This window comes from Equus quagga, chromosome 3 (genome assembly GCF_021613505.1).
Source record: "Equus quagga isolate Etosha38 chromosome 3, UCLA_HA_Equagga_1.0, whole genome shotgun sequence".
Taxonomy (NCBI): Eukaryota; Metazoa; Chordata; class Mammalia; order Perissodactyla; family Equidae; genus Equus; species Equus quagga.
Window position 1 is genome coordinate 54,947,899 of NC_060269.1, and position 26,669 is coordinate 54,974,567.

A 26,669-nucleotide genomic window follows, 5' to 3' on the forward strand; every position below is an offset into this window, starting at 1 on the left:
CTCTAGGCTTGGTTTCTGAATCTGTAAAAATGTGGTTTGGACCAGATGACAAATAAAGTATCTTTTAATTTTGACATCATGATAAACAGTTAATATTTATTGAATGTTTCCTATGTGTCATACACCATTCTAAAAGCTTTGCATTTGTGTAAACCTCATGGCTGTCCTATGGGATAGGTGCTGTTTTCTCACCATTTTATAGATGAGGGGACTGGAGCACAGAGGGGTTAGGTAACTTGACTAAGGTCATGTAGCTAGTAAGTGGCCAAGCAAAAATTTAAATTTAGACAGTTTAGCTCAAGAGCCTACACTTTTAGCTACCATGCTATAGAGTGCCCACAAATTCCGTGTATGTGAGATTTTAAGAAACAGCAGTTGAAGATCTGAAAGCAAACATTAAGGACTGTTTTAAAAACTTTCAGCTTCCACCATGGAAGATTATGTCTAGAAGAACATGAGGAAAATTAAAATTTGTGTGGACAATAGAGGGAAGTACTGATTGCTATGAACAAGAATTTTGTGGCCTCTGTGTATGTGACCCATTGATGTTTTTTATATGATGAGAAGGACCTGGATTTTGATCATAAATTTGTGTATTTTCGGTATTCTGTCAGTAAAATGATTTGATATATTTGATTTTCTGTGATTTAAGAAAAAAACTGAAAATCTGTTACAGTAACTCATTAATGCTGTGGGTTTTACTAATTATTTCAAATGGATATTACATTTTAATGAGATTAAGGTCATTTGTAGATCTATTAATTAAGTTTCGGATTGAAACATACTAGTAAAAACTCTGACTTCAATAACCAGATTTGTGAACCTCCTCTCAGGTAGCCGACTTTGAAGATGTTTTAGTATCTTTTAAACACCTTTTTTTAAAACCACGGTTAATTCGAATGATGTAACTAGTTTTGATTTCAAAGAAAGAATAACAATTTTATTTTAAAGAATAGCTATTTACAGTTTTAAAAAGTAGTATAAAATTATTTATAGCTAAGATTTGAAAATCTTAAATTCTTATAATATTCCCTATGTAACCCTTTATTTATAGGAGATCTTCCAGTTTCCTTGACCCTTTTAACTTGATAGTTCTTGACTCCCCAGAAATGTCCTTTCTTTTTTTTACCACCTCCAACAAATTTTTACAGGGGCATTGGCTGGATTAATAGACATTGCTGCTGATTGGATGACAGACCTAAAGGAGGGCATTTGCCTTAGTGCGTTGTGGTACAACCATGAACAGTGTTGCTGGGGATCCAATGAAACAACATTTGAAGAGAGGGATAAATGCCCGCAGTGGAAAACATGGGCAGAATTAATCATAGGTCAAGCGGAGGTAAGTCTTGCTTTGTCTCGAGATGAAGTAATAATTGATATAGTGAAATGCATCTCCAGTTCCTTTAATTATAGAATTAATCACATATTAAATGATTGCAACTGCATTGAAGGAAAAAAGAAAGAAATATAATAGGATAGAATGGAAACCATGAGAGTACGTTGCAGCAAGTATCTCAAGACAGTCTTGTATTAGTTAACTATGTAATCACATATGTGTCTACTGGGTTATGACGTAAAATATATTTCTTATTGTAGAAAAGAAATGCAGTAAGATCTGTGTAACCACCAAAAGTTAATATGAAGTCAAATTTATTAAAACTGCTTAATATATTCCATTACAACTGTTCAGGAAGTATGAATTATCAAAAAATTTAGTAAATAAGCCTACTAACTGGAGATATCTTTAAGAAATGTATAGATCTTTCTTTGTGGCATTACAGTATTTAAATGATTATTTTCCTATTCCTGATGTTCTATAATGAAGAACATTTTACAAGTTAGAATATTATATAATATATATATTGTTACACAATCATGTAGATGTTTTAAAATTTTTTTTATGGCTGAATTTTAGAGCTAAAAAAAATATATTTGCTGGTAAGACAGGCAGTGTGCTGTTTCTCAATTGATCTTCAGGAGAATTACAGCAGAATGAAATCTGAGTGAGAATGCAATTTTCTCTTCATGAACTGTTTTGATAAAGTAGGCAGAGATTGAAGTATAGCTGAGATTCTTGGCAAGAAGACTTAGGGATCAGGATAAAGCTAGGAAAAACATTAAATATATTAAGGCTTCTTGGTATTTATATGAATATGTTTTTGGATTCTACTTAAATATTTTGTTAATATAAACCTTTTATTATTGTGGAAGTAAACCAGGAGCCCTTTACAAGTTTTACCCAAGTCTTATGTGGTAAGCACTTGCATTAGAGGTGCACTGTAAATTAAATTCATGCTGTTGAACTATTTGCTTTTTAGGGTCCTGGTTCTTATATCATGAACTATATAATGTACATCTTCTGGGCCTTGAGTTTTGCCTTTCTTGCTGTTTCCCTGGTAAAGGTATTTGCTCCATATGCCTGTGGCTCTGGAATTCCAGAGGTAAGCCATGCAATATTTAGTATCATTAAACATTTAGTATTTGTTATGATGCTTATCTTTTTGCTTTTCGGGGAAAAAGTAGTTGTTTTTTGGGGGAAATGGTTTGTTTGTAAAATGAAGTAGAAAATTTTAAAATGTAATCTGATTGTAGACATCTTTGGCAGAAATTCTTTCCCCATAGTCATTTCCTCATTTCCTGTGGAAGTTGATTTGTTTTTTCTCACCACTAATTTAGCACATGACTAGACAAATATCAGAAGACTTGATTAACCACCAAGAACCTGGAAAAAGATCTGTGGGCTAAAGTTCTTGGATGGATTCATTGATGTGTGCTGTTATGAACCTGATTTGAATACATTCATTCTCTTTCTATAACTGTCTTGTAGTTAGATAAATTAATAATTTTTGAATTTGGCAGATAATATTTATAACCATTTTATACTTTAAAATAAACGTTTGATCACAGTGAGTCAACAGTAGCAACTTTTGGGTTTTATTTTTTATCAACAATAATTTAAAGGAGAAGATACTTTTCTTTCTGCTTTTTATTTTTGTGTCTTAAGTAAATTACCAGCTTTTTCTAGTGCATTTCTTTTTAAAACAAAATTGTAGCGATTTTAAAGGCTGTGTTAAAAATATCTTTAAGAAGGAGCAGTATCTAGCAGTATTTAGCAGTTGTTACTCATCCTTATTGATATATAGGAAAATATTACACATATTTACAGTGCTCTGAGAAGGCATAATATCTTTATTTCTGACATAGAGTGTCCAAAATGTATTTAACTATATTTCTACAGCTGAAGTATTCAAATTTGCCTTTTCCTGGTTATGTAATTATAACTCTTGTATTAATGTCTGTATTCCCTTTAACATGGCCTCATATTTTAGTTTTGTTCAGGAAGTAGGATTGCTTTCTATCTGTAGTTGGAAAGAGAATTAGAATATGATACAGATTTATTATATGTAGCATAATAGTTAAAGCTTTTGAAAAACTGACTGTGAATTGTTCCATAGTCCACCAAAATTTGCAAGATGGTTTCTTGAGTAAAACAAGACTTAAATTAGTCACTTAAATTAGTTACGTTCTCATTTTTCTTAAAGGAAATTAGACTGCCTTAATCTTTCCTTTGTAGATTAAAACTATTTTGAGTGGATTCATCATCAGAGGTTACTTGGGAAAATGGACTTTAATGATTAAAACCATCACCTTAGTGCTGGCTGTGGCATCAGGTTTGAGTTTAGGAAAAGAAGGCCCCCTGGTACATGTTGCCTGTTGCTGTGGAAATATCTTTTCCTACCTCTTTCCGAAGTATAGCACAAATGAAGCTAAAAAAAGGGAGGTAAGTGTCTTTTGTAGTTTATTTGACAGACAAAATATCTGTTATATAGACATATCAGTGAAGAACTTCCTAGTGTAAAGATTACATTTTAGTTTTTACTTTTTGGATAAATTCTGTATTCAGATTAGAAATTTAACATGAGATTGATCATGCTTTCTTTCTCGTTTTTGAATAATCTCTAATTTGTCTAGAATCCATCCCCAGTGCTGTTCACTTACTCCTATATTTTAGAGAAGTTTTACATAGATTACCGGGTGTCCATTGGTTTCAGTTGAATTTCACAAAGGTCTTTCCATTTGTTTTTGCTTTGCCTTACACCTTTCTTCCTCTGAAGTATTTCCCAGATGTAACTGTTTTTACTCTTATTTCTCACTGTGGGTGTTTCTCCAGGGTTGGGAAATCTTAACAGTTGTGTTTTCCTCTGGAGAAAGTGTCTAGTGCCAATGGAAATGGTGTGTCATCTGCAGAGAGCTATTCTTCACCATGGGGAAGTTCTGAGGGCCTTTAGGACCTTCTGAGATTTAAATCAGAGATTCGCATGAAAGGGGATAAAGGAATTCCTCTTTATCAGCTCTTTAGGGCGATTTCCTTTACCATTTTTTTAGACCAGCCTGAGATCTTCCAGGAGACCTTTGACTTTATATATTATGGCGTTCCCCTGATGTTTCTAGATTGCTCTCGATCTTTTTTAGAAGAAAAGCAAGCTCCTGAGACCTTTTGTATTAGCTCTAGCCCAGTCCCTTCCTGTTTCCCAATCTAATCTGCAGCCCTCGATGATACAGAGCTCTTTGCATTTTTAAGGTATATTTGTATATCTCATTAAATATTGAGAACTCAAGGGTCTTTGGCCCTAGCACAGGACCTTTCATCGTGTAGTTTTTTATAATATAACGATGAAAGTAGAATATTTTTATCAAACTATTTAATTCTTCAGTTGAAGAATTGGTGAGACAGTATCGTAAACAGTAGCCACTGTTTGTGCTTTCGGAATGAGGCTCCCCAATTGGCAGTAGCAGTATTTTCAGAGAACTTAGGGTAGTGAAAATATAGGGAAACAATAGATTTTAAGGTCTCTGTATATTTTGCTAGGATTTGAAATAGAATAATGATTGATGATGGAAGCAGACTAGCTCTGAAATCTGAAGAAATGATATCCTACTTAAAAACAAACAACTTTCCCTCCAAACCCCAGTTACCACTCTCTCCACTGGTCTTTACAAACAAGCATCTTGAAAGTTGTCTGTATTCACTGCCTCTTCTTCTTTACATCCTATTTACATTAGCATATCTCACACAAATGGGTTTTTTTTTTTCACTGAATATTGAATATATGAATGACCTTTCAGTTAAAGCAGAAGAGAAAAAAAGAATCTTTTTAGAAGAAATAAATATTTACCTTTGCTTGGGGAGGAGGAAGACGTACAAGTTGAATTCAGAAGAGGCATTTTGAAAATTTGAGTAACATAAAGAATTTTTATTTGGTATATTTGAATTTATAAGAACATATAAAAGAAACCACATCTTCTTTTTAGGTGTTATCAGCTGCTTCAGCTGCAGGTGTTTCTGTGGCTTTTGGTGCACCAATCGGAGGAGTTCTTTTTAGCCTGGAAGAGGTAGGTGAAAAAATACAGCAATTAAAATTATGTATAATTACCATTACAAATATATTTTTAAGTTTTCAAATTTATTTTCCACTCATTCTTGCATAAAAAGTAATATACTATGTTTTTTACCTTGAGAAAAATTTTTTAAAAAATATTATGTATAGTGATTATTTAAAATTTAACTTAGTTGACATATTTAAAAGTAAACAGATATGACCTTGACTTAACAGAAAATAGTTAAAATAATCTATCCCATTGGCGAAATTATAGCCGTGTTTTTATTTTAAAATTTTTAATCAATTCCTAAATCGTCTTTGTTTTTCTTGTGTGATTATTTCTGTTGCAGTTATTGCTGTTTAAGGAAATAATTTTAGTCATGTCAGTGAAATATTCTGTTTTTGTTTTCTCATTGGTGTGTAAGATGTTTTACACATTTACACGAAAATGTGACTAGGAATGTTTTAAAATTTACTTTTCCAGTTTGTGTTCTTTTCTTCTTTTATCTTTAATATAGAAGAGACAAATTGAATACTCCTTTGTGAGCTAAAGGAGTTAGTGATGGTGCATTTATTCTTATCTGCCATGAATAAGTTGGAGGTGAAACTCATTTTGAAAATAACAATGCTAGGTATTTTAAATACTTATTAGACATTTATGATCAGTTGATATTGTGACTTTGTAATGATGTGATAGCCAAAGTTAATAAAACATCAATATTTTTCTTACCACAGTAAAGTCCATTATATGTAAATTCTAGCTGCAATAAAATTTAAAACTATGATATTTACCATTCAAGTTATAACATATCAGAGACATAAAATTATAGCATTAATTTTTGTTTCCCTTCTTTTTAGGTTAGCTATTACTTTCCTCTTAAAACTTTATGGAGATCATTTTTTGCTGCTTTAGTGGCTGCATTTGTTTTGAGATCCATCAATCCATTTGGTAATAGCCGTCTGGTCCTTTTTTATGTGGAGTATCATACACCATGGTACCTTTTTGAACTGTTTCCTTTTATTCTCCTTGGGGTATTTGGAGGGCTTTGGGGAGCCTTTTTCATTAGGGCAAATATTGCCTGGTGTCGTCGACGCAAATCCACCAAATTTGGAAAGTATCCTGTTCTTGAAGTGATTATTGTGGCAGCCATTACTGCTGTGATAGCCTTCCCTAATCCGTACACTAGGCTCAACACCAGTGAGCTGATCAAAGAGCTTTTTACAGACTGTGGTCCCCTGGAATCCTCTTCTCTTTGTGACTACAGAAATGACATGAATGCCAGTAAAATTGTTGATGATATTCCTGATCGTCCAGCAGGCCTTGGAGTGTATTCAGCTATATGGCAGTTGTGCCTAGCACTCATATTTAAAATCATAATGACAGTATTTACTTTTGGTATCAAGGTAAGTGCTAATGTGAGGTGATATTTAAGTAATCTTAGTATGTTCAAAACTTGTATGTGGAAAGAAATGAATTTTTTATCTAAAGGTGGTTTCATAAATGTGGGCTGGAAAAGTTCTTATCTTTTGGGTTTAATTTTAAGTTAGGAAAAAGGAATTTCTTAGGATATATTGTTGAGCATGGTATCTGTTGTTATTTACCCCAAAACCTAGCAGCTTAAGATAACTACTTACTTTGGTCTTGATATTGGATCAGTAATTTGGGAAGGGACTCAACTGGGTATATTTTGCTTGCAGTCTTTCATATGGTTGTCATCAGACATGGCTAGGGCTGGTCATCTCAGAGACATTCATATGTCTAGCACCTGGGCTGAGAAGATTCACACGACTAGAGCTGGAATATCTGGGCTCCTGGAACATGTCTCTCTCTGGTTTGTCCAGTGTGGTGGCCTCAAGGTAGTTAGATTTCTTACATAGTAGCTCATGGTTCCAAAAGCAAGTGTCCCAAGAGGACTGTTTCTGTTTGCCAGAGAAGTCATGCAGCATGCCTTCTGTTGTGTTCTATTTGTCTAGGCAGACACCAAGACCCACCCAGGTTCGGGGGGAGAGACATACACTCTACCTGTTAGTGGGAGGAGTGTCAGAGAGTTTGTGATCATGTTTTAAAACTACTTATATTAGTTTCCTATTGCTGCTTTAATAAATTACCACAAACTTAGTGGTTTAAAACCACATAAATTTATTATAGTTCTAGAGATCAGAAGTCCAAAATGGGTCTCACAGGGCTAACTTCATGTTGTTCACAGGGATTTACGGAGGTTCTGTGGGGGCATGGAAGGTCCATGTTTTTTTTCTTTTCCAGCCTTCTAGAGGCCACCCACATTCCTTGGCTCATGGCCCCCTTCTTCCATCTTCAAAGCTAACAATGGCTGGTCAAGTCTTTCTTTTATCTCATCATTCTGACACTAACTCTTCTAAATCCTTCTTCCTCATTTATAAAACCTTTGTGATTACCTTGGGCCCACCCAGATAATCCAGGATGATCTCCTGCTGTAAAATCTGCTGATTAACAACCTTAGTTCTATCTGTACCCTTAATTCCTCCGTGCTGTGTAAGATAATGAATTCACAGGAATTAGTATATGGATATATTTGGGGAGCCATTATTCTGCCTACAATATCGCTATAGGATGTTAACTTGAAAGGACATTGTAGACTCAGAGTTAAATTACTTGGCCTGTGGACGCCATGCCTTTTTTCGTCAAAGATTTAAGGCAGCTAGGTCTTATTCCCTGGGACATTGCTTTTTGAATTTACAAAAGTTAGGATAACATTCATTAGTTAGTGATTTGCCAGTAAATATTCTCTTACATGACTGTTAGTGATAGGAGGAATCAGATGTCTGCTAATCCTTGTTCTTTAAGTTATTGCACCTGTAGTTCATGTAATTGTTAATATTCGCTAGTGCTTTCACAGATGTAAATTATATAGAATAACAGCTTAATTTCAATCAAATTGGATTGGTGTTAGTTTTTGAAATACAGTCTCTCTCTTTCCGTAGTCCTCTGTGTTCAGTCCACTGGGTATAAGAGTTAAATAATAGAGAAACCTTGAAGTTTTACTTTTTTTTTTTCCTTAGTGAATTGAGTTAAAGGAGCTGTTAAAGCTCCTGTTTCTACAGTAAGTTGATTTTCTGTAAATCCCAACTTTCTCGCCCTCAGTTGAGCTACAGGAAGCCGGAGGCAGTTGGTAGGCCTTTATTAAGTCCACATTACTCTGCCCTGGCTGAAGGATCCTATCTGGCAGGAGAGTATAAAACATATTTTGATCCCTTCTATTTGGATATCCTTTAATGATCCTGATATGCTCTTCAACTTGCCATCATTTTGTACTTGTCTTGTTTCATATCCAGAACAGTTTAGAACTATTAGTCTATGGATAGTCTTTAAATGATCTTGCCTAAGGTGTTTACTGTCTCTATTATCCTCATGAAATTTGATCAATAAATATTTTTCTCCTTTTAATTACTTTTTGTGTATATCTCACTAAAAAAAATTAGGGAACCTGATAAGATTGCCTGCTTTACTTTGTCCCACTTACAAGGAATAGTATGCAATATTTCCATCATTTGATAAACAACAAATATGTAGGAAGGACATAATCTTGGAGTAAAGAACAGTACTTCAAACTGAACTGATTTAGTTTTATGAAATGATTCATAATGTCCCCCACCCCCCATCCGATTTCACCATGGACTAATGAAAGTTTTGTTAGGGCCTGGCATTTAGGAACGGTGAGATAAAGGATAAATAACCCTTGGGTTATTTTCCCTTTGGCCTAGAGAATGTGGTTTGTTATTTTGTAACTGAATTCATAGAATTGTTAAGATACTGCTATAACTAGATTTTGCTAGTTTTATTTGTAATAGAATTTTGCTATAGTATAAATAAAATGTGAAAAGAATCAAAGTGTTGGAAAGAAATCCACAAAATGTAGGTTTCAAGCATGTAAGCAGAGGATCTCTGTCTCATTAAACATTCTGTTTTTGTTATAGGTTCCGTCAGGCTTGTTTATCCCCAGCATGGCCATTGGAGCGATTGCGGGAAGGATTGTGGGGATTGCAGTGGAACAGCTTGCATATTATCATCACGACTGGTTTATCTTTAAAGAGTGGTGTGAGGTTGGGGCTGATTGCATTACACCTGGCCTTTATGCCATGGTTGGTGCTGCTGCATGCTTAGGTAATGTAATTGTCTGTCTGTATATGGATGTTTGTAAGTCTGAGAGAGAAGAGAGCGAGTGAGAGCGTGCTCATGCTTAATTGGTGGGGTGGGTGTGGGGGGAGGGAGGGTACAGGACAGCAATGAAACATTACTACTCATATGGTATTATGCAGCACTAGTTTTCATTTCACCTGCCTGTGAACATTTGTTACTGCAAAAATTTAATAGTAGTTAGTGTCTTTTTAATATCTTGTAATACATTATGACAGAAAACATCTCTGTACAACATAGACTTTGAATCCTGTCCCAGGAGATTTTTGGTTTTTTTATTGTCAAGGATCTTGGCTTGCCTATGACAGCTATATCATGGTTCCTAAGATTAGCATACTAACAAAGCTTCAGAATAGCTTTACTCATGGTTTCTAATGATTTCTTCTTAGCCTTAGTAAAAGATTTCTTTACTGGCCCTCTTCCATTTAAGGTGCATTTGTAACAGAAAGAGAAACAGTAACTACTGTTTTAATGAAAAGAAAAGCAAAAATATCTACATTAAATACTTGAGTTGGGGCTGGCCCAGTGGTCAAGTGGTTAAGTTCATGTGCTCTGCTGGTTCAGATCCTGGGCACGGACCTGGCACTTCTCATCAGGCCATGCTGAGGCTGTGTCCCACATAGCAGAAGAAGAAGGACCTACAACTAGAATATACAACTATATACTGAGGGACTTTGGAGTGAAGAAGAAGGGAAAAAAAAGATTGGCAACAGATGTTAGCTCAGGGATGATCTTAAAAAAAAAGTTTAAAAAGAAATACTTGAGTCTATTTATTGTCCTCTTGGATGTGAAAAATAGTTATTTCTTGTTATATTTAAAATAGCTAAACTTTGGGTGTAATATTTAATAATACTTGGTATTTTGTTCAGTGAGTCAAAATTGTATAAAGTGATTATTGATCTTCGAAAGTGTAATATCAAATGAAAGTTTAGGACAGAATCATTTTCATCAAAGTAGCAAGTATTTATCAGGTCTCCACTTTCTGTTTAGCACTGTGCTAGGTGCAGTGAGTGATACAAAAAGAAGGATAGGACATGGGCCAAATTCAGCTATCAAGTTGAGGAGACATGACCAACTCTGAGAAGACAATATTGAGCAATATGTAATGATTATGTAGAGTACTGACTCTATGAAAATTGTAGGACTCTAGAGGAAAAAAGAGCTGAAGTAGTTCAGGTAGGATAGAACATGAGCTTTATTTTAAAAGATTAGTGGAATTTAAAGAAGACTGCTGAAGAACAGAATAATGGGAAGACAAAGGAACTGGGATAGGAATAAATTTAGTATTCCTGGGGCTTTGAAGAAACTGACAATATTGAAGTAGAGAGTACAGTTTGGATAATTTTGGGAAATGAAGTTGGATTGGTGAGGAGGAGCCAGATTATGAAACGGTGATGATTGATATCAGGATGAATTTGTATTTGGAATTGGTCAGATCTGTGGCAGAGTTGTGGCCTTGCCATTTTTAGCTTGATGACTTTGGGAAAGTTCCTTTACTTCTTTTAATTTTTGTTTTCTTATCTTTAAAGTGGAAATAATAACCGCTTATCTCCTATAGTTGTTTTGAGGATTACATGAGATAAAATGCATGTAAAGCTGTTAGCACAGTGCCTGGTAAAATAAGTGTTTAGTTAAAAAAAAGAGCCTTCGTAAACTGACTAGGACATACCTGGCATAGCGTAGATCCGTAATATATAGTAGGTTCTTTCTCCCTTCTATTTTTAGGTTAAAAAACAAAGGAAGAGTTTAAGCTTAATACATTATGAACTGGCGAGCCCTGGTAGGTTTTTGAGCAAAGGAGCAACATGGTGAAAGTAGTACTTAGGAAAGATTAACCTGGGATCATGGCTTAAAAAGTGGATTGAAGGTAATGGGGCCTGGAGTCAAGGAGGTAAGATAACACAGTATTAAAATTAAGGAACAAAGTCTTGAAGGTCTGGACTACGTTGATAATAGTGAGAATATTGAGGAAACGACATATAGATAGATATTTTGCAGAGCAAATCAGATAGGACTAGGTGAGAGTCTAGATGTTGGGATAAAGTAAAGGGATGAACAAAGATTGCCTATCTGGGTTGTCAGGAAGAATGTGGTGCCCAGTGTTCAATTCAGGGAAGTTGGAATGGGGAACTCTTTGGCGAAGAAGATGAGTTTGGTTGTAAGTGTGTGGTGTTTTCTGTGACAGTGGGTCATCCCAAGTTTTCTTACAGTTTGAAACGAGACAAGCACAACAGTAAGATAAGGTATGCATAGTTGGAGACGTAGGACATATGCAACAGTAGGTGAAGAGATGTGGATTAGGGAGGCATCAGCTTAGAGATGATAGTTCAGAATGATGATTTGGGTAAATGAACAGATGAGTTTTTGAAGGGAGGGGTTATTATACTGTAACGTAAATCACAAGCCATCAAAATATTTTACTCTTTTTGGAAAGATTTAGAGAAATGTATTAAATTAATATTCTACCCACATATGAGTTTAATTGTAAATTGATAGTAAACAAGATAGCTATGATATGCTTCACCACATTCCTTAAGAATTACTAGTAAGCTTTTATAAGGGTGAAATTATGTCTTTGCTAGAGCAGTGAACCAAAATGGCAAACTTGGTTTAGTTGGTCAACTGTGATTTTTTTATGTGACGTAGACAGGTTTTGAAATGTTATTTTAATAGGCTTCTTGTGTTATAAACAAAAAAGATTGGTGTTTCTCTAGATATTATTAAAATAATGATAATTATCCTAAAAGAGAAGTAATAGTTTTTGATGATAATCCTCTCCACTAAGTTCTGTTTACAATTTGTGTTCAATTACCTAGTGCAAAAATTCTACTAACGTGTGGATGAAGACCCTGTACTTCCTGACCAGTGGTGCTTATTTTTTTCAGGTGGTGTGACACGGATGACTGTCTCCCTGGTGGTTATTGTTTTTGAGCTCACTGGAGGCTTGGAATATATTGTTCCCCTTATGGCTGCAGTAATGACCAGTAAATGGGTTGGAGATGCCTTTGGCAGGGAAGGCATTTATGAAGCTCACATCCGGTTAAATGGATACCCTTTCTTGGATGCAAAAGAAGAATTCACTCATACCACCCTGGCTGCTGATGTCATGAGACCTCGAAGGAATGATCCTCCCTTAGCTGTCCTGACACAGGATAATATGACAGTGGATGATATAGAAAACATGATTAATGAAACCAGCTACAATGGCTTTCCTGTCATAATGTCAAAAGAATCTCAGAGATTAGTGGGATTTGCCCTCAGAAGAGACCTAACAATTGCAATAGGTACCCTTTTAAAAAAATACACACACGCATGTATACATCTATATATATTGATATTTAGATATCTAGGTAGATACATATAGATATATAATAGATATCTGGAAGAAAGGAAAGCAGTAAAATTTAATTGGTTGGGTTTGTGGGAGCAAGGGATATGTTTTATGTCCCTTAAAATCTTATGTGCTTATGGAATGGAATTTTTTCTTTGGTGGATTGTTTTCATACTAAATATAGTTTTATCTTTTGATTTGGCATTCTTTTCAGAGACTGGAGTCAGATTCTTTTTTTCCCCCACACAGAGAAGCCATGTTAAGTTGATATTATTTATAATAGCATGTAGTGTGATGCCTTAACAAGTGCCAGGGCAGCAAGCTAAATATATTCTTGTATTTAATAAAGTTAACTTATTTGAATACAAGTTGAATGCAAAATCTTCATCGATCTGTTTCGTATCAGAATCACAATGTTTTGCTTTTTCAATTTTTGGATTTAGGTTTACAATATTAACTTGTAATATCTAGTTTAAAGTGAAAGTCATTGAAATTTTATTTTGGGTCAAACACTAGGTTGAAAAAGTCCTATTGTATTTTGTGCTGACATTCCTGAAAATATGGTTTAAAGACATTAGCCATACTACATTATTTCTTAGAGAGAAACTTTTTCTGAGGAGGAAGTAATAGTGTTCCTCCAAAATTTATTTTTTCCCGTACCTTATATTTCTGCAGTATTGGTGAGGGGCCCAGTAAAGCTTCTAATCCTTTTCTACACAATGTGACTCCTCTCCCCACAATCCCCAAAGGTAATGGAGGATATTTTCTTCAAGCCATTGCTTTGATACTCCCTAGTTTTTTTTTGTTTTTTTTTTTTTTTTTATTAAAGATTTTATTATTTCCTTTTTCTCCCCAAAGCCCCCCCGTACATAGTTGTATATTCTTCGTTGTGGGTTCTTCTAGTTGTGGCATGTGGGACGCTGCCTCAGCGTGGTCTGATGAGCAGTGCCATGTCCGCGCCCAGGATTCGAACCAACGAAACACTGGGCCGCCTGCAGCAGAGCGCGCGAACTTAACCACTCGGCCACGGGGCCAGCCCCGATACTCCCTAGTTTTTAGTATAGGACCTTGAGCTGACAATGTCAGTTATTTGGGCTGATCCCAAAGGTCATTCCTGTGAGCCCATCATCTCCCTTCCAACTTATGTCTATGGCCATTGCAAAAGGATTGTAATTCTTTCAATTCTTGTGCCATTTCAACAGGGAAGACTAGACAGTGTAGATGAGAGGGAGTTATTTCTCAAATCAGATGGAAACTCAGTTTACCAGAGCTATTAAAGCAAAAAAAAAGAAAAAAAGAAGAAGAAAGAAAAGAATCTACAGAGAATATCCTGTTCAGTTTAGGAGAAGGCTACATACAGCTTTGGAAGATTTTTTTCAAAGACTAGTAATCCCATCATTCCAAGGTTTGCTTTAAATAACAGAATAGTAGTTGCAAGAGTGGGCAAAGTGTATGGTCAGACGTGGCTGTGTTCAAGTGTTTCAGTTTCTCAGCTATTACCATGGCCGAACCTACAGTCAGAGAAGAATTTCATTGTTTAGATTCCCATTCTTTAGGTTTTAATGGTAGCCATCCAAAGAAAAGAAAAAAATCAGAATTTTGGCATTTACATGGAAATTTAAAGGAAAAAGGCCAGGTTTTTAAAAGATAAAGAAGAAAGTGGTAAAATTAAGAATTATTCAGGGGAGGCCCCATGGCTGAGTGGTTAAGTTCACGTGCTCTGCTTTGGTGGCCCGAGGTTTGCCGATTCTGATCCTGGGTGTGGACCTACACACCATTCATCAAGCCATGCTGTGGTGGCGTTCCACATAGAGGAACTAGAATGACCTACAACTAGGATATACAACTATGTACAGGGGCTTTGGGGAGAAAAAATAAGAATTATTCACATCCCCACTGATTTTCTTGATATATTTGTACAACTTTTGTTACAATCTTGAGAAATAGAATATTGGGATAGCAGATAATGTTGGTTTAATGAAATTAGAGATACTTTTATATGTGAGGTATCAAATCATGTCATCAGAAATGTTGGTCACACGATGACTTTTTAAACACACTCTAAATATTTACCTACATATATTTTTCTGACGTTTAAGTTTTTGAATGGGAAAAATAGACCTGTATGCTGTTTTGTATATATGTATAATATATAAAATATAATATGTAATTTACATATATTTACATAAAATACTTCATAGAAGGACAAAAAAGAATGCTTGAATAGGTGATAAGCTATATACTGTATCCAGAGATGGGAAAACTCAAGATTTTAAAAGAACAGTTTTCCCCAAATTTGTTTATAAACTCTGCATGTTAATTATTTCATTTAAAAAAACTTTTTATTTTATGTATAGATAGTACATTCACATAGTTCAAATTCAAGATAAAAGTATATAGTGGAAAATCTCTGTCACCCATGACCTCATAGTTACCAGTCTAACTCCATAGGCAGCCATCTCCTTGGTTTCCTCTGTGTTCTGTAGATATTATTATGTGCTTATATAAGTAAGTATATATATATATATATATATATATTCTTCTTTTTTTTTTTTCTACTGAGGAAGATTAGCCATGAGCTAACATCTGTTGCCAGTTCTCCTCCACTTTATGTGTAGGTCACGACCACAGCACAGCTGAGGAGTGGTATAGGTCTGTGCCTGGGATCCAGACCTGCAAATCTGGGCCACCAAAGCAGAGTGAGCCGAACTTAACCACTATGTGGCAGGGCCAGCCCCTGTATTTTCCTCTTTTTGAACAACTTATATCATGCTATCCAGTACATGATGTTCTGTTTCTTATTTTTTTCACTAAACAATGTTTTCTTGGACGTCTTCCCAAATCAGTTTGTAGAGTTTCCTCATTTTATTCTTTTACAGCTTCATAGTATTCCATTGAGTAGATGTACCATGGGATACATCATGATTTTTGAAGTTGGTTCCCCACTGATGGACATTTAAAATGTTTCCAATCTTTTGCTGTTATAAAAATTGCTGCCTCATATATTTGATAACCTCATGTAATTGGTATTTTGCCCATGTGCAAATGTCGGAAAATTACTAGAAGTGGACTTGTTGGATCAGAGAGTAGGTACATTTGTAGTTTTGTAAGATATTTTCAAACTGTATCAAGTAGTGGTTATACCATATACTCACACTAGCAGTGAATGATAGTTTACTATGTTAAAGTTTAGTCTTTTTCCGTAAGTTTTAAGAACTTAAGCCCTTGAGAAATATATTAACATGAACAGGAAAAATAAAACATACAAACTTAGGGAGAGGGGAAGACAGATAATTTTGTATTAATGATTAGAGGTAAAATTCATATTTACTTTAGGAAATTTTGTGTTGTAAAAGAACCACTCCCATTCTCTTGGAAGTGTAACTGTGTTCACATGCACGCTTTTAAAAATAATGTCTGAATTGTACCAGAAAATGAAAACTATGATGATATTTTCTGCTTCAAAGGCCTTTGAATGAATGGCATTCAAAAAAGTTGTTTTTTTCAGGGAAAAAAACAAACCAGCAGATGTCCTGGCATTTTTGATTAGTTTAATTAATAACTTTTTTCTAAAATTTTATGAAATTTATTTGATTATCAAATGTTTAAACAGTTTCTCAACATATTTTCATTTATGATCTAATATTCATTATTTTAAGGTGTTTAAGATTGATGGTTGGGGTTAGTTTTAACTCAGAATGTCTGTCATACACTCTAACAATATTTGCACTCCACCATTCACAGGTCATTAGCAGATGCTTCTATGGGCTAAAAGCAACTCAAGGAGCATTATTCGGAAATCATTCATGTCAGTTGCTAATGGTCTCTCTTCTTTTCCATGCCTTTCTCATGCTTTGAAGATGGTTTAGTAACTTCTAGCCGTTAGAACTTCACTTAGTGCCTTCCTACTTGAACATGTTACAACACAGTTGGTCAGAAGGGGTACAAAGCATTGCAGTATTTGTTTATGAGCTGTCTATGTTTATCTGCTTCTCAATTTAGGACTGATGCTTATTATTTTTGCTTAAATATTTTTGTAGCAAAATTCATGTTTAAAATATGTTCACTATAACCAATACAATATTTGTACACAGTTTTGATTTCATACTAACTCAGAATAGAAACATAAAGCTGACTTTTTGCCTTTATATTCTCTCCACTTCATGGGTTTCCTTCTTCCTATAGTCACTCTTCTTCCTCTGCAGTTTTCTGCATCTTTGCCACTACTTGTCTAGCACGTTCAAAGGTGGGAGTGGAAGTAGGCAGCAGGACAGAGGCATTTGAAGCAGAGCACACTGGAGAGGGGAGATTAATAGAGCCTTTGCAAATAAAACCCCCCAAATCAGTCTGTGTCCATTGTGTGTAATTGTAGTTTCAGCTCACCTGGTAATGCTCATGACTCACAGAGAATTAAACTATAACATTAGAAAAGACAAAAAACTAGCTAATCACAGAGGTGGAGTACACAACATAGTCAAAGTAAGGGTGACACTCTCTTTAGTCCCACCTCCAATGCAGGATAAGTGACACTTAGCACAGACAGGCATCATTCGATGATGAATTCGTTTAATAAATTGTGCCCTCATAATTTGCAAAGGTTTTAATTTTCTCAAATGTAAGAAATTGCTAAATGCTTTTCAATTGATTCCTTTCTTGGTGAAGAAGATAGGGAAAAATGAAGGGACCAAAAGTCATGGGATACATTTATTTATTTTTTTTTATCTCTGAATAAGAAGGTTGCCCTTAAAACAAAACCTATCGATTTTTAATTTTTGGTCTTCTCTATCTCTCTTCAGAAAGTGCCAGAAAAAAACAAGAAGGTATCGTGGGCAGTTCTCGTGTGTGTTTTGCACAGCACACCCCATCTCTTCCGGCAGAAAGTCCTCGGCCGTTGAAGCTTCGAAGCATTCTTGACATGAGCCCTTTTACAGTGACAGATCACACCCCAATGGAGATTGTGGTGGATATTTTCCGAAAACTGGGTCTGAGGCAGTGCCTTGTAACTCACAATGGGTAAGTTTGGTCAAAGAACCTCAGTTCATTTACGAGAATTTATGCTCCTTTTTAGTAGAATTCATCTATAGTTGCTCGGAGAAAGTGTGAGTCAGGTCCCAAATGGGAAAGTCTGTCTTTTACTATGGTTATAAATACTGGATCAGTCAATGATATTCACACTTACCAAAGAATAAGAAAAATGTCTGCTGCCAGATCTTTGCCAAAACATAAAGTGACATTTGTCAGGAACACTTCAAAGTTGGCAAAGAGCTGCTGAAACATCTCCAGCATGCACATGGAGCTTCGAGTATTTCCTTTCTTGAAGGACTCATGGACCTAACCTGTATGGAGTACTGCAAAAACCTGCTTTATTTTTGTAAGTATTTCACGTTCAGAATATGAATTTCTAGTACAATAATAACTTTCTAGATATTTTTCTATTTATTTGAGCCATTATTTGATTTATCATGTAATGAGGGAAATATATATAATTAAGTGAAATTTGTAAATTATCTAAAAAGCTCCTTTAGCAAATGCCTTATTTCCACTTTTCTGCCTTCTTCATCCACAAGTCTTGTACATAAACTGCTAATGACAAATAAACACTCATGTATTTAAAATGTATAAATTGATTGTTTATTTTTCTGCCCTTTAGAGATACACTCCAGTGGTTCTCCAGGATAGGAGTGTAGGGAAGTTTTATTTGGCAGATGTCAGAGGGATTGTGGAGACGTAATGCACAGTGTGCCTCGGTAGACGTACAATCCTGCTTCATTGCCAATGCTCCCCTCTCTTCCTGGACCTGGGATCTGTTTCCCCACCGTTCTCTCTCCAGTCCCCTTTATTTCCGTTATGTTACTGCTCCTGGTTGAAATACTTAAGAACCTTCTTTTATCTGAAGGCTGATAATAGAAAGGCTAGAAACGAGAAACAAAAGTTGTTTGTTCTTGGATTATGCATAAACCGGCTGGTTAACCCTGCACAGTGTGAAGCTGGTTGAAACACCAAACACTTAGAGATTATCACAGCAGGTTTTTTAAAAAAAAAATGTTGTGTATAAAACACATGACACTGGTCTAGAGAAGAGGGAAAAAAGTGCAAAAGGGAAGGAAATTTGTTTATTGAACACCTTCTTCATGTTCCTCATTAAAGTTTGTGACACCTCTGCAAAGTAGATGACAGGATCCCTACTGTACAGATGTAGTGATTGAAGCTCAGAGAGGTTGAATAATTTGCCTAGTTACGTGGATAGCAAGTCATAGATCAGGGAGTCAAATATCTTTCCAATTTTAAAACCCAATCTCTTTCTACTGTTTTACAGTGTATTGGCTGATAGAATATCTTTTTTCTTTGTGATTTCTTAAACTACTAGTGTTTTCTTGGACAGTATATTAGACCTATTGGGTTAGAAATAGAAAGCTAGAGAACTAGGTCCATATTATTGTTTTCACTGTGCTAACCAGTTAAAATAACTTTAGGTAAGATGACATAAATCATTAAAGGGATAAAGCTCTTGATTAAGGGCAGGGAGTTTGGAATTATTAAATACCACAGATACTAATTATAGAAGAGATGTATGTAGTAAAATACTATTTCCCTTGGTTTAATTTAAAAAATAATGGTACCAAACTTCATTGTTTAAAAACTTAAGTACATGGTAAATGGAATAACTTGTCGTAAAGCTTTACTGGTTCTTGGGCCCTTTTAATTATAAATGGCTCAATTGGAAGCTAAGCTGAGTTGTTACAAACTTTTATTTGCTTTGAGTTGTTCTCTGTACCTGGCATGGTTTGTCCTTTTACCTACTAACAAATATAAATGTCAGTCTTTAGTCATGATTAACTATGATCACAAAGCTATATGGGTTAATTACCATATTTTACTTTGCTGATTAATTCCCAGGTTTTCGGCAGCACAGATATTAGGAAGGAAAATATTTAAAAGAAAGTGTAAAAATGAGAAAGTGTTGGGGAGGGAGAGGAAGATAGCTAATTAAAATTTTACCTGATACTGCCTGTTTATAAGAAAACTTAGGGTGGACATTTTCTAAAGGAATATGTTTAATTGCCCTAATTATATTTTCCTTATTTCTGTTCTTCAAGGATAAAAGAAAAAAATTATATATTTTTTTATATATTTATATATATATTTATATATATATGAGAGATCATTTGGGGTGGTGGCTCTTGGGAATTTATTTTTTTGAAGTATGTAAGAGGTAGAGTGTTTTACTCTCACTTAAATGTCTTAAATCCAGAAAAGAAATCATATCTTCTGGCTTTTAGTGGCGAGTATGAAGTTCTGGATAATTGTCAACATTTTGTAGTTTATACTGGGTCCTTAGAGGTAGAAAATTACTATTTGGAGGAAGAGATAAAACATATCTGGAACCTTAGATAGAAGGAGAAAATGAGAATAAAGAGATGAGGGGGAAGTGTGTCTGTAAATTTTAAAGATGTCAGTTATAGATTTCCCACATTTTATATTTTAATTAGCAGAACTTCTCAAAATCTTTTATTCTTGATGGAACTAGCAGGATGTTAATAGGTGTTGCTCAAAAAGTTTTGTGACCATATAAGTTTGGAAAGTATTGGATTAAATACGATTGAGTTTTCTTTGCTGTGGAACTTCTCAGGACTTATAAATGTTGATATTATTTGATTCTCAGACAGGGATAATAGAAAACATAGTTTTCCAAACTTATTTGAACATGTGACCTTTTTTTGATGGAGGAAAAGGGGCAGAAGAACTCCTGGGCCTGGTGTTTCTTGGAATATACTTTGGGAGAATGCCAGGTCGTGCCCTGCTAAGTCTTACATCATTAGTCGTTAGCTCACAAGGAAACAGCAAATCATTCTTTACATGAATCACACTTTTCATTGGTTTTCCTTGCACTTCCTGAAATTAATAGAGCAGCTCTGAACCTGGCCTTATTACTTTTAAACCACTCTTCTCCATTAACTAAAGAGAGGAAATGTATGTATTTCCTCCTTTTTAGGGCTATTACTTTGTGAATATAGAGATTACTTTGTAAATCTCCAAATTTGTCATTTGGTCCTTAATAAATTTATAATCTTCCTCATTGTGTACCTTGTGATTTGACAGACCTTACTAATATATTAACTGAAACTAATCATTGTATATAATTGGATAGAAAAGAATGAGTAAGAATTAAACTGGAATTACTTTATTTCATTGTCAAGATTTTCACATTCCCTGACTCCAACTATAAATACAAGTGAATTGATGGGGGGGTTTGTTGTTATTTGTTTGTTTTACCTCAGACATCTCCTCAGAGAAGAATATCTATTGAGTGATTGAGCGCTTATTTTATCTAGTGCAGTTTCTAGGCTTTTTTGGAGGGGGAACTTGCTGTCATGCTCTGAGAATTTTTCAATTTGTCTTTATTCTTAAGGATCAATACGTTATTTTTATATAATGAGAAAACATTAGCAGAGAACCTATTTCTGCCTTTTCCATTCCCTACCCTCCCTGCTTCCTCATCCCATCCCAGGTATCATCCTAAGTAACTGTTTTATAACTGACATACCTGTAGGATGAGACTACTTTGATTAAGTAAAGTCCCCTGGTGACATTCTTCAAGAAGTCAGAATGTTCAAAGGCAGTTTAATAGTAAAGTTGGCTTAACCAGATCACCAGGGAAATGTCCAGTTACCCTGAAGGGCATTCTGGATGAGCTTCCAGAATTAAAGATTAAAGCCTTTGAAGGTTTTGACTTTCACTCTCTTTATTACCATATGTTGTAGTTGAATTTATTGACTTCCATTATAAAACCAGTAACCAGAATTTTGTTTTAATAATTAAAAGCAGTCTTAATTATTTTCAAGTATCCTCTTGAGAATTTATGTCCATGGTTTTATTAATGTTAGAATAATGATATGTTACCTAAGAAATAATTGTTATTTAGAAAAACAAAGCATAAAGTAAAAGTCATTTTGACCTCTAATCATAAATATGTCTTATTAGCTTATTTTAAGAAGTAGCATTCAGCAGGTCCTGAAAATTAGAGGGTGTTTGTGTTGATTGACATTATTTATTTAGAGCAAACTGCCTCTAATTTTAATTCTAAATAATAGTAAGATCCAAGGGAATTGTTAAGTCTCCTCATAGGCAATAAAGGCTAAGCCTTCTCCTACCTTTTCACTGCTGAGGTAGATATAAATAATAGCTGCTGCATTTTTGATATTTAAAAAATTAGAAAAATATTTTCCTGTAAGGAAAGAACACTGAAAATGAAACTAAATTTCAGGATTTTATAGCTGTGTATTAATAGTTTATTTTGTACTTTTCTTTGTAGTCATTTTCATTGTGAACTTTTTTAATTTTGATTTTTAATTTAAAAAGGCAAACAACCCACCAATATTTAAAAATAGTATCATGTTAGTTTCAAAAGTAGAATTTATGGAAATGGGACCTGAAATTTCAAATCATTTTTGTTTTTATTTTTCTAAAGTTCATTAAAAGCATTCTTATGGTTCTTGTTTTTCTTTTTTCTCTCATTCTTTATCATTATGATTGGAACCTCTTTTAATTTAATTTCTCACACAGTTATTAGCATAACATGATCTGTTTCAGGATTGTCTTGGGGATCATCACAAAGAAGAACATATTAGAACATCTCGAGCAACTAAAGCAGCACGTGGAGCCCTTGGTGATTAGAGATATCAGACCTCCTCATTAGACACCTTAGAAGGCAGGAAGCATGAAACTTGTGAACTGTTCAGTTCTCTCCCAGATACCTGCTGAACACAAAATCCTACTGCTGCCCATTACTCTTCTATCTCATAACATGTATTTGTATGATAAATTTAGATATGTGTCGGATTCCATTCATAGGAAGTAAGCAAAAGTTCACGTCTCAGAATCATTAGTTGCAATTTAAGAACTATAAACAGTTTTGTTGTTGAAAGAGTTAATATTATTGGACATTCTTAAAGTAAACAACAGATTTGTCTACTTTAGCAGATAGACCGGCCTCAGAAGACCCCTGACTGGTTAAAAATGTCAGCCGCACCACCCCAAATACTTTTTCTTCTTTATGTTTCCTCATCTTATGGTAGTCTTGTGGTAAATCTAAGCTCATAAATGACTTTAACTGAACTTTTAGCAATGTTAGAATTGCTGACGAACGAATTTTTTTTATGGGCACACTAACTAGAGTGTAAAGTGTTTGTATTTGTGATTATAGTATTAGTTCTTTTTTGCTATACCCACATACCTTCAAAGTGAAGAATGTGTGTCCTGCCATTTCATTAGTGAATTGTACCTAGATTATGTGCGTGCCCCTTTTGTCTGATGTTTCTAGAATACTACTAGCATCTTTTAGGATCAGTTGCATTTGTTTTAACTGGCTTTATGTCCTTGTGGTTTCATGACTAAAGATAAATTTTGAATTATCTTAACCTTATAACCTAAAAATTGTGTGGCTTTAGCAATTAATGCCTGAAATTATTTTGCCCTGCAATTGTCATACCTATGTAAAACCTGTCCCAGTTTGCTTAAGTACACAATTCATTATGTATTCCTGTTGTATGCTAATATTTCACAAGTGTTTCATGCATCCTTTTAAAAAAACCTACTAACCAGAATAATAAGTAGCTACTCATTCATTCTGCTTTCTGCTTCACCTAAAATAATCTTTTAGGACTGCTTCTTGATTTTTCACCTATCCTTTAATGTAAGCATTAACAACTAAGACTTTCATAAAAGCACTGTATCTTAACTTTTTTGGCCAAAATCAAAAAAGAAAGACATTGATGAGTGTACTAGAAACTTGGGTTGCCTTACTTGGGGTTCTGAAGTTTGGGATTAAAGTTCTGTGCTGAGCATTTTATATGCATTTTTATCTCAATTGTATGTGCTTTCATGAAGATTCTGCATACAACTGGGCAATCCTTAAATTGTTTTTTAAAAGTTAGTTAATTATAGTTTTAAAAAGCAGACTATTGATGGGATTGGTCCTCAGACATCTTACTGCTTTCTTGATGTGATGGGAATGAATTTTCCTTCTCAGATGGGATCAGTATCATTTCTTGTTCACACATCCTCCCATTTTTTGTTACTTTTTTGTTGGCATACGTTAATCAAAAAACCTCTTCTTCCATGAGGCGTGCAGTCCTCAGAGTCTCAGTGGAAAGAACATAGTAGTATGAGTGACCATAATACTTTTTATATGAAAGGATGGTTGCTGGATAATCTAAATATCTTTACCGATAAAATACTTCCTGAAAATACAAAATCAGGCTGCTTGCTTTGCTCTATTCCTGTCAACAAAAAGGATTTAACTATAGCTTTAGCTTCTCTTTTTCTTTTCCCTTTTATTTTAATAGGAATCTTCTGTTTGTCCCTTTCAGGCGCCTCCTTGGCATTATAACAAAAAAAGATATCCTCCGTCATATGGCCCAGACGGCAAACCAAGACCCCGCTTCAATAATGTTCAACTGAATTCCATAGATGAGGAGAGAGAGGAAACCGAAGAGGAAGTTCATTTGTTGAATAGCACAACTCTTTAACCTGAGGGAGTCGTCTACTTTTTTTTCTCCTTTAAAAAAAAAAAAGGAAATATAAAAGCCGGGCTTTTGCAACATGGTTTGCAAATAATGCTGGTGGAAAGGCGTTGTTTGGGGAGGGAAAGGAGAGAGAGAAGGAAATGAGTGAGGTATTTCCCCGTCTAACCAAGAGCAGCAAGTCACCTCCTGTTGTTCTGCACTGGATGCATTCAGCTGAGGATGTGCCGTGATGGTGCAGGCTTGAGCCTCAACGGAGAGGATACCGGAGCCCTGGAGCACCCGGCCTGTTACTCCAACATTGCAAAGACGTGTTATCAGTCCCTATTTCTGGAGGGATTACTTTGAATTGAGCCATCTCTAAGACTGCAAGGTCTTGCCCTTTTTTTATCAAAACTGTTCTGTTAAATTCATGAATTGTATATTTAAGCATTACCTTTCTACATTCCAGAAGAGCTTTTATTTCTCTCTCTCTCTCTCTTTCTCTCTTGAGCTGTAACAAAGCCTCTTTAAATTGGTGTACCCTTTTGAAGCAGTCCTTTCTCATATTGAGATGTACTGTGATTTTACGGAGGTTTCATCACAAGGAGGGAGTGTTTCTTGTGCCATTTACCATGTAGTTTATACGATCACTAAATGCTTGGAGCAGTCACATGCACCACAACAAAGGCTGATCACACAGGTAAAATCTCGAGTGAAGCGTGAACGAAATCTCTCAGCGTGTGTGCTTTGTGGTTCAGAATCAACAACAACGAAACTCGACTTGTAAGGATAAACAGAGTTTTCTTTTTTTTTCCTCTCAGACTTTATGGATAATGTGACCTGGTCTTATGCAAATTTTCTATTTCTAAAACTCCTATGATATACAAGTACTGTTCAGCATAAGGAAACAAAGTGCGGCTGCTTTGACAGTAAAGAGAAGGAAGTATTCTGTTTAGCTGTATTGGGAATTAATTGCATGTTTAAACACTGGAATTTTTTTTTCTTGAAATTAGATCAGTCATTTTTTTCTTTCCTCAAGATGTTTTACTGCTGACACTGAAGAAGAAATGTAATTCATAACTTGCACTAAATGTATATTTCTTTTCTTAAAAATTTACCATTCTTATTTATATTTTTATGGATTAAAATTTATAAAATACAGATCAGTTAATATCTCACTTAAATAATTTTACCTTTTTAATGTGATTTTTATAGACTAATTCAGACTTACAAATATGGAGATACGAACAAAGTTTACAATGGGTACAAGGGTTTAAAAAGAGGTTGTGGTTATTTCTCTATGATCCAATGTGTACATAAACCTTTTTCTGATCTTTCACTGCCATCCCCTGGATTATGTCTTCTGACCTGTTCATTTTGACTCATTAACTGGAAAATTGAAATACTACAAATCACTTTGCAGATTAAAACCAAAAGTTAAATAGTGTTAACCTTTTTTGAAAAATCAAACAAATGAAAACAATAGAATTGTAAAGGTAGCAGTTAAAATTTTAATCTGAACATAACTTTTGAATCTTTGAGTAGGTCACATCCATAAGTGCTCAATGATGTTTTGAATTTCCACCATGCACATTTTTGCAGGATGAGTTGAAAATGTACTGGGGTGTGTTTGGGATTTTTGTTTTTGGAAATGTCTGTCTTAATCATGGTCTTAATTCACTATCAGCAAATGCAGTTTTCTTGAAAGACTGGCCTAAATATTCTGTGATAATGCATTTTTGGTAGGAAAATGAATTTTTGCGGACAGACATTTTCTGAAACCTTACTGGCAATGAGCTGTTTTTACATTTTAGAAGTGATTCTTCACTTCTTAGTTCTTAATAACAATATATCTGTTAGGTCTGTAAAATCACTTAAGATCTGTAGGATCTTGAAGATTTATCAGATCATGAAGCCATATTAGAATGACAATGGAAAGTTGAGCAAAATTTTAGGAATTTCGTGAAGCATTCTTAGTTTTGCTATCTGCCTAAAATTAGTATTTTGTCCTAGTTACTTATCCCCTTTGGCAGACTTCACGTTTTCTTAGTGGCCCCTTCAAAGTTCATTTGGTCAGCCGGAGTGAAATCATTTCTAAATGATAGTTCTGTATATCTATCTCCAGCTTGTCTTCAGTGTATTTGCGGTATGCGGGGCTGCACTGCTAGAGTATGTCTATTGAATAACTTAATTGCTTGTCCTGAGTTGCAAGCCTTCAAAGGAGAACCCAGTTTCTTTGCAGATAGCTTTATAACATTAAACTTCACATGGATTTTGTT

General features: G+C 34.8%; 1 protein-coding gene across 5 annotated transcripts in view; it reads left to right on the forward strand.

The window, feature by feature from the left end:
* The window catches only part of CLCN3 (chloride voltage-gated channel 3), an 87,175-nt gene extending 60,506 nt beyond the window's left edge, over positions 1-26,669 (forward strand). For 3 of the 5 annotated variants that reach the window (XM_046656218.1, XM_046656220.1, XM_046656221.1), the window contains 10 exons: positions 1,152-1,339; positions 2,319-2,441; positions 3,575-3,781; positions 5,314-5,394; positions 6,240-6,785; positions 9,336-9,522; positions 12,441-12,839; positions 17,683-17,899; positions 22,478-22,553; positions 24,256-26,669. In XM_046656218.1, the coding sequence (XP_046512174.1) occupies positions 1,152-1,339; positions 2,319-2,441; positions 3,575-3,781; positions 5,314-5,394; positions 6,240-6,785; positions 9,336-9,522; positions 12,441-12,839; positions 17,683-17,899; positions 22,478-22,553; positions 24,256-24,414 (2,183 nt within the window). In that variant the 3' untranslated portion in view covers positions 24,415-26,669. The remainder of the gene's footprint in view (positions 1-1,151; positions 1,340-2,318; positions 2,442-3,574; positions 3,782-5,313; positions 5,395-6,239; positions 6,786-9,335; positions 9,523-12,440; positions 12,840-17,682; positions 17,900-22,477; positions 22,554-24,255) is intronic. The other 2 variants (XM_046656222.1, XM_046656223.1) reach the window with 1 other exon arrangement.